Here is an 8933-nt window from a genome sequence, read left to right on the forward strand (position 1 = left end):
ATCTCTCAGCTCTATATATCTAGTCAGCTTTTAAATAATGATGGAAATTTATTGCCATATAGAGAATTTTTGAATACATTTAAAATACCAGTTAGACCTAAAGAATTTGCTGTTGTAATGGATGCAATTCCCCAAAAAGTATTGATCCTTCTGAGGAATGCATTACAGGGAGGAAGATCTAAATATTACAGATATCAGGGGTAAAACATTTACTGGTAATGCAAATATGTTACAAAATAGACTCTCAAATAACTATATTAGAAATATACTTATTAATATTGTTTATCCCTCAGCTCATTTTTTCTGGTCTTCTGTGTTTGGGGATGTGAAATGGCGTAAAGCTTGGAGAACAGTGGATAAATTCTATGTTAATAAATAAAGTAAAAGAAGTCTCTTTTAAAATGATGCATACAATATACCTAGAAAAACATGTGCTGGAACGTTTTAAATTAGATATTGATTGCTCCTGTAATTTCTGTAAAGGTGAAAAGGAAACTATTTTTCATTTGATTTTCCATTGCCTACATACAAAAATATTTTGGATTGAGTTGGAGAATTTAATTAAGAAAAAAATCTGCTGTGCACCTTTTTGTGATTGTACAGTATATACACTAGATTTGTTTTAGATTTATGTCTACAACATTTGTTTGAATCATTATGTGGGACAAAAATTAATATACAGAAAAAAGATGTTAATTTTCATGAGGAATTTAAAATGGTGAAATGTCATATTTATATTTAAATCTGCTTATTTTAGTGGAAAAGTTTCATAATCCATAAATGTAAAGTGGTCTAACAAACATGTTCCATTTTAAGCTGGAAATAAAAACTTATCTTGAAACTTTAAAAGGACTTACGAGCCGAAAAGTTGTCAAAACTATGGACTTTTACAAGACTGCTAAATCCTCTTTTTTAAGTTAATTATATTGCATGATACCCCTTATTTGTATTTTTTATTTTTATTTTTTTTCTTTATGTTATGTTACTATTGTAAGATTTGAATAATACAACATTGTATTTTGTTATCATTTGTTATTGAGCAAATAATAAAATCAAATCAAATCAAATAAAACGATTTGTAATAGCCAATAGCTGTCCTAGTCAAGCAAGCAAGCAGACAAATAAGTGATACACTAAGTGCTATAGTAAACGTCCTTTGTATAACACTATCACTATATATATATATATATATATATATATATATATATTTCCAATGAACCCAATCTAAACCTAGCATATGCTTTTCTAACAGTTTATATATCTCTCATCACTGAGCAAATGATGAGGGTTGTTATTATTAATGAAAACTGAAACAACAGAACATTATTCAATTGTATTCTAGATCTGAGCTCATGGTATAGGATCCAGATCCATCCTGAACCTGACCTGCATAAAACAGTTACTGGTTGAATGAATGAATGAATCAAAATGAAACAGACAAATGCTGTTCAGATCTACAGGGACTGATGGCAGTTATCAAGGCATTAAATAATATTTTTGTTTTGTTATTACCATCACTGATGTCCTGTTATTGCCTGTCTGGATTTCTCTCTGTGTCTGTTTGGGGTTCTTCCAGGTTCTCACGATATCTTTCTCCCTCCCATGCATATCCATATCCAAATTGTATAAAGCAGTGACTGTGACTGAATGAACAAATAAATGACTTATTATAGAAATAAATAATGAAATGAACAAATAAATATATCAATTAATTTATTTTGAAGTGGGGTATGCAAACTTTGTCCCAGCAGAATGCTATTGTCAGCATGCTTTCAGTGGATAGGATAAAATGTTTTATTAATAAATTATTATTACTAAATAATTTTTTTATTTAGAAGTTAAAATTTTAAGCTTCTGTATCAGTCTGCAGCACCAGTAGCCTTGGCCCATAGCCCATGGGGGGAAACCACTCACGTCCTCAAGGCTTGTCGTTCCGAGGCTTTCTACCGCCCCCCTATGGAAATGAGAGGTAAATACACCACTTTATTATCAATGCCTCTCTATCGACTTTATCTTCTTCAGGTCATGGACTTTGACACAGAGCACTATATTACCCTCAACTCCAGCCTGTATGAAATCAGTGAGCTGGCAGTGTGACACAGCTGCATTTCACCTCCTCAAACCGCCTTTAGGAACAATTTGCATGAATTTCCCTTTTTCTCTCAATCACATTTTTGCTTAATCTTTTAAAGTTTTTAGTCTTCTACTGGAGAGATGATGGCTTTTCCAAAGGAGATCCTTACTTTTATTTTATCTCTGATGGCACCTCTTGTACTTTATGCATCAAACAACATTTCTGCGTTGCAAACGTAAGTTATTATCTTCACATTTTTTTAACTGCAATGAATGGTGTTGGTTGTTGGCAAATTGTTGTGGTATAAGAGGAATAAAACAATGGGCTAATTCTGTCTACATTTTACAGAACGTCAGTAAGTGCCAGATTTGACCGCTAGAACCTATGTCAAAGCTTATTATTTATGTATTTGTGTGTGTGTGTGTGTGTGTGTGTGTGTGTGTGTGTGTGTGTGTGTGTGTGTGTGTGTGTGTGTGGGTGTGTGTGTGTGTGTGTATATATGTGTCTGAAAATTGTTATTAACTGTCACCTGGATTGATGGGGTTCAAATTAGTGCCAGTCACACCAGTGGCTTTCTTTTAGGCAGGTGCTCATTTCCCAGTCTAAAGCTTGACAATATTAAAAAAAGCACACACAAAAATGTCAATCGAAATATAACTGTAATATTAATCCTGCTGAGAAACGTTTAGAATGCACAAATATTTGTGATTTATGTGGTCTGAAATGAAAAGATGGTTACTAATTCTACTGGATGCAATAAATATGTATGATGAAATTTGCTTGATTAAGAAATCTGTGCTGCAATCATAAAGTGGTCTGTGTATTTTTTATTTTTATTTTTTTACACTTAAAAGGCTCTTTGGAAGACCTGATTTACAGCCTGAAATAGCTGCGTGTTTGAACATTTCTGGTCTTGAGTTCTTTGACTTTACCTGCACTCTTCATTTTCCTTTAGGCCACTGGTTATCCTGGGGGTAGAAGTAGCTGTTCTTGCTGCAGTATTCTTTATGGCATATCTGTGTGTTCGAAAAGAAAAAGCGGTGGACTTCCTGTTTTATGGTAAGACGTGTATGCAGAACTGTTAGATAACCAGTTACATTGAATTTCTGTTTAGGTAATACTACATAGTTTTTGTATGTGTGGTGGTAGAGCTTGTTTAAAGCCAGTGAATGAAGTTTAAGCCTGTCCTTAATCCTTGAGCAAGCTACAATGGAGAAAACTCTGCTGTGAAACAACACAGCAATCAATCAGCAGTTGGGCCTCACAGCTCCCTCGGGTTTTCTCCTCCCTCACTCTGTTTTCCTGTCACTCCTAATTTTCACCCCAGTGCCTCCACCCTCACCCTGCTGCTAGGTCTGATGTGGCTATTCTTAAACATCAGGAGATGCCCTTTTCAGCACTGTGGTAGAGCGCTAAAGGAAAGACAGGTCTGTTTGTCAGTGATAGAGATCCAGCTTCACCTACATAGCCACAGGCCATCATAAACTCACAGTCGGGGAGAAATCAATAGCTGGAGCGGAAAGGAAAGTGAAAGAGTGATGGAGGGAAGACTGTAAACGGGAACATGGGCTGATGGAGAGGGAGTCAGAGAAAGAAACACAGAGCTGGGGGGCTAACTGTGATCATTTTTCCTGCTCTGTTTTGTCTTTGTTTCAGTATTCGTTGTGTTTTCTTTCACGTCCATCGTTGACCTTGTGTGTGCTCTTGAGCTGGATGGATATATCAAGGGCTTTGTGGATTTCTATATTAATAAGGTTAATGTAAAAAAAACACACACACACACACACACACACACACACACACACACACACACTTAATTATTTTAAACAAAACACAATTCAAACATTCTTTTTCTGGCACAGGGAGAACCGTATTTGAACACAGCACATTGCATCATGAAGAACTACTGGAATGGAGGGGTGCACTTTGTTTTGCTCCTTTCCATTATCTACCGCATGCGGAAAGGGTGAATACTGCGCCTTTATTAAAAATATTTCTTTGCAAGATGTCAAGAATGCTTTTGTTATTTTCAGCATAATGTCTTTTCGTTAAAGGTTTAGACTCTCTATGGCAGCAATATGCTATTAATATTTCTCCCACTTTCTCTATAGGAAGCCATATCGGAACTTGGCGCTTCTTTGGGTGGGTTCCATGGTAGCCACTCAGATCGTCTTTATTCCAAGCATTGTTATAGGTAATATATCTGTGATGTTTCTGTCCTCTAGTGCCATTACATTTTAATTTGAATTAATCCACAGAACAAAGCAAAATAATAAAAAATAAATTTCCCTCCACATCGTCTTATAATGCCATTATAGGATCTATAATATTTTAATATAATTATTTTTTTGCAGGTAAACATGCTAAGAACATCTATCCAGCATTTGGGCTCAGCCTCTTTTTCCTGATTCTGTCCATATGGACAGCAGTAAAGGTTTTTAAAAGGCCCAGAGAGCTGCCAATCATTCCAGCAGACAAGGTGAGGTTCCTGACAAAACAAAACAAAATTATATAGTCTGTAGTTTATAGCATATTCCGTATTGGGTATTAGGTATATACTGTACATCTATATACTGTGTAATGTAAGGTATATAGTATTTACTGTATAGTGTGAAGTATGTAGTGTTTAGTGTATGCTATATAATATATAATATTTACTGTATAGTGTATTGTATATAGTGTATATAGTGTATAGTGTATGCTGTATAATATATAGTATTTACAGTGTAGTGTATAGTATATAGTGTATAGTGTATGCTGTATAATATATAGTATTTACAGTGTAGTGTATAGTATATAGTATATAGTGTATGCTGTATAATATATAGTATTTACAGTGTAGTGTATAGTATATAGTATATAGTGTATGCTGTATAATATATAGTATTTACAGTGTAGTGTATAGTATATAGTGTATAGTGTATGCTGTATAATATATAGTATTTACAGTGTAGTGTATAGTATATAGTATATAGTGTATGCTGTATAATATATAGTATTTACAGTGTAGTGTATAGTATATAGTATATAGTGTATGCTGTATAATATATAGTATTTGCAGTGTAGTGTATAGTATATAGTGTATAGTGTATGCTGTATAATTTATAATATTTACTGTGTAGTGTATAGTATATAAGGAGCATGTGTTTTGAATGTGTTTGGATGTTTCTGTAGGTTGCAGCAGATCAGAAGAAAAGGCTTTTGTATCGCCCAAAAGACTTCCTGCTCACACTTACTTTGCTCGGAGCCATGGCCTTCACTCTGTTCAGAGGATTTGTAAGTCTTTTTCTCCTCTCCTTTTCATTTCACTTGTTTTTTTCCTTCTGCAACACTGTTTTCTTCTTCTTTTCACTCTCTTGAAGTTTGATTTTATCCTGAAATAACATTAGATTCACCAGACTCTTTCTTTCTTTCTTTCTTTCTTTCTTTCTTTCTTTCTTTCTTTCTCGTTTGGTCAAGGAGGTCATCTCTATTTCTGTCTGACTCTCATTATTGAAGCTGATTTTTTATTTTTTTTTTGTTTTTAGAATTCCTTATTTATTTGAAGCTATATCTAATCCTATGTCATGGACCATCTTACAGGTTGTCCTTGAGTGCACGCTGGACATGTGTTTCACCTACATTTACCAGTACGAGCCCTACATGAAGGACAGTGTTTCCTTCCCTAAGGTCATGGTATGTGCTGGTCATCCTAATCCTAATATTTATCACAGAATATTTACTAATGAGCCTATTTACATTGCCATCACTGAAGCTAAAACTCTGCAGGCTCAACATTTTAGAGCATCATTTCAGAACACAACTATGGCTGAAGTGTTGTGTTTCAGCAATTTTACAGAAACATGTCTCATTGTAGATGTTGGTGTTCCTCTTCTACGTTATGCCCCTGCTAACCATGTTAGTTTACGGGCTGACCGTTCCAGGATGCACTTGGATGCTGGATTGGACTTTGTTGCTCACAGGAGCTATGGCTCAGGTAAATAAGTGCCATGTGTTCTGATAATCAGCCATGCTAAGCATTATATTAATGTAATAATATTGGGTGAAGCATTAGCTGTATGTTTGCCGATTTAACATCCTTGCTCTATCAGAGGAGTTAACTGCTGTCTATAAGATCATCTGTTAGCTTATGGGTACAAAATAGGGATGTTATCACTCTCCAGCTGAACAATGATATATTACTTATAGCAGCAAGTTTGGTTAGATGTCTGGCATCACACACTGGTGGCTGTTATGTTGTTATGTAATAGAGTTAGAAGCTTGGTGAAAACTAGTTTTACACCTATACATATTGGTGATAAAGGCAGAGTAAAGCCAGAGCAGATAAACCATTATGAAAACAATTTCTATAGTATTTCCAAACGTGATACAACACATGCTAAATGCTAACTAAAATATTTAAGCCAAGATTGTTTAATATTCTGTATATAGGCAGAGAATACAGTGATTAAATGTGTGATATTTTGGTGTGCACCTGCAGATGCAGTGGACGTACATCGGTGCGTCCGTGCACTCTCGGACGCCCTTCACCTATCGCATCCCTAAAGAGGAGTGGAGGCTAGTCATGACCCTTAACCTTGTGTATTTAGCTGTCCCTGTCCTGCTAGCTGCACGCTGCTACATAGACCCAGCCTTTTTCATGAAGCCGGTGCCTCCAGGACAAGCAGACAACGACAAAAAGCGCAAGTAGATGCATAAAACCCAAGCAAAGCAAAGTTCTTACGTACCTACAAACTTAACTACGTAAGTGAGACAGTGAGTCCCCTGATTGTGTCTGGAATCTGAAGCTCCCAGTGGTGGACTTCACCTCATCTCCTCTCCTGAATGACCCTTGTCTCTGCTGTGTGGAATAGAATCAGCTCTGCTGTTCAAAAGCTTATCTCTGCTAGATGAATGAGTCATTTGATGCAATCCAGACAGTAACTCTGGACTCTGGCACACACTTTTCTGCCAACACAACACAGACGGCAGAATTACTTCATACTGTGAGTCTTTGAGGCTTGATTTCAAAGCTACATTGTTATCTGCAAAGGTATCTTGCAAAGATCTGACAGTTAAATCCTCTCTTCCTAATGAGCCATTGTGATGTACAAGAAATGTGATTGTCTCTCAAAGTGGTTTATTGTAGACAGTTTTCTTTCTAATTATCTTGCTCAGGATTTTTTTTATCTGTTGTTTATCTGTTGTTGTTTTTTGGTTTCGGAGGATTTATATCAAACGGCTTGTGATGAGGTTGAAACTGATCTTTTGCAGTAATAATAATAATAATAAAAATAAGAAACAAATCAGGACTTTTTTTTAAAGATGCACACCAGCAGCTCATATTTGGTGCACATTCCCTGATATGAATCTATAGTCTTGTGAAATGCACTGTTTATTATACTCAGGGAGGGAGGTGCAGCTTGTAAGGAAACTGTAATGTGCGTGAGGTTTTATCAGTTAGATTTCCTTTCCATGTTTGCAAACTCGTTCTGCTCTTCCGGCCAAACCCCTGACTCTTGTCTCTGTGCTTTATCAATGACATCATCCAGGTCATAGAATTTCAATGATCCCACACATGGCCTAGTGAACTCTGACCCCACAGTTTTACAGAGATTACTAAGGAATGACTGCAGGGTTTTGCAACGTCGCTGTTAATCAGAAACCATTACAGAGCTTTGTTTGTGAACTTCGGCAGTCAAAGTGACTGATAAATATGTTAGTAACACTTTATTTAAAGGAACACATATAACTTGTTAACAAAAGGTTATGTTATTTGTTTAATAAAGCTCTAAATTGCACCCATGTAAAATGTTTACTACATAGCTAGACATCATTTATGTAAAGATGAGTAATATTTATGTTGCTTTGTAGAAGCCAGCATTCTGTTTTCCTATTTAAGCTTAGACAAAAAATCATCAAGAGTACCTCCTCCTAGGGCTTTCGAGCCACATGCACCAAATTCGGATATGTTGTGGAACCTGGTCTGAAGTTTGTTGTTATTACTTTCATAAGCGATTCGAGTACCTGTGCTTTCGGTAAAGGGTCTCAAAGTGGCCTTTTTTCCCATAAACTCCCATTATAAACTTTATGAAGGTTTATAACTCAGCAAGCTTTTGAACTATCTACACCAAACTCGGCCAGCTCCTTTAGGGTGATACTCTGAACAAAGTTTTAAATTGGTGTACCGACTGGCTTTTCGGTTGTGCCGCAGCCCCGCCCCAAAATATGCAAAATCAAAAAACGTTTTACAACATTGACATGTGACATATCAAAACACTCAGAACAATGAGGGGAACTTCCTGACAGGGTATTCTGATGTCACGTGAAAATGAAAAATTAGCACATCATGGACTTGTGACATATCAAAACACTCAGCACAATGAGGAAAACTGCCTCACATGTATTCTAGTCACGTCACGTGACGTCACATGAAAAAAATAATTAGCACAACATGGACATGTGACATATCAAAACACTCAGCCCAATGTGGGGAACTTCCTCAAGAGTATTTGGATGATGTCACATGCTCGTCTCCACTTACCTCCAAATGTTTTGCCACCCAAGCTTTCTGTCTACTTGCTTCCAAAAGTAACACTGACCCTTATGTCCACTCAACCCCAAAGAGGACCAGCCTTTTGGCGAATACATGCATCGTCAAAGCCAACATCAAAGTTTGTCGTGACAGACATTACAAATCTAGTTATGCATTATTAGTAATCATTCTAAATTAAAACCGTGTTATATAGAATACTGTGTATAAGATAATAATGTCATTGTCCTTTTAATAGACAGATAATGACAGGGTTACCAGGCTCACAGACTTTTTATTAAATTGGCCTAGTTTAAAAATACTCCACAGCTGCCAGTATCTTGTTGT

At 36.1% G+C, this 8933-nt stretch overlaps 1 protein-coding gene and 1 long non-coding RNA gene across 2 annotated transcripts; one reads left to right on the forward strand and one right to left on the reverse strand.

Moving 5' to 3' along the window:
* Positions 1–1738: 1738 nt before the first annotated feature.
* On the reverse strand, positions 1739–3144 carry LOC125139917. The gene is made up of 3 exons (XR_007139061.1): positions 3007–3144; positions 2604–2682; positions 1739–1954 (listed from the first exon to the last, which is right to left on the reverse strand). It is a non-coding gene; the product is annotated as an uncharacterized LOC125139917 (long non-coding RNA).
* On the forward strand, positions 2070–7854 carry tm6sf2a (transmembrane 6 superfamily member 2a). The gene is made up of 10 exons (XM_027150455.2): positions 2070–2309; positions 3030–3133; positions 3731–3828; positions 3937–4040; positions 4186–4268; positions 4429–4553; positions 5249–5350; positions 5657–5749; positions 5931–6050; positions 6555–7854. The coding sequence occupies exons 1-10, from the start codon at positions 2215–2217 to the stop codon at positions 6762–6764; spliced, it is 1134 nt and encodes a 377-aa protein (XP_027006256.2). The 5' UTR covers positions 2070–2214; the 3' UTR covers positions 6765–7854.
* Positions 7855–8933: the final 1079 nt, after the last annotated feature.

The sequence above is a fragment of the Tachysurus fulvidraco genome, chromosome 22 (genome assembly GCF_022655615.1).
Source record: "Tachysurus fulvidraco isolate hzauxx_2018 chromosome 22, HZAU_PFXX_2.0, whole genome shotgun sequence".
In the NCBI taxonomy this organism is placed as follows: domain Eukaryota; kingdom Metazoa; phylum Chordata; class Actinopteri; order Siluriformes; family Bagridae; genus Tachysurus; species Tachysurus fulvidraco.

Coding starts and splice junctions, on each gene's coding strand:
- tm6sf2a (XM_027150455.2), top strand. CDS start 2,215: ATGATGGCTTTTCCAAAGGAGATCCTTACTTTTATTTTATCTCTGATG. Junction 2,310..3,029: donor AACATTTCTGCGTTGCAAAC/GTAAGTTATTAT, acceptor ATTTTCCTTTAG/GCCACTGGTTATCCTGGGGG. Junction 5,750..5,930: donor TTTCCTTCCCTAAGGTCATG/GTATGTGCTGGT, acceptor GTCTCATTGTAG/ATGTTGGTGTTCCTCTTCTA.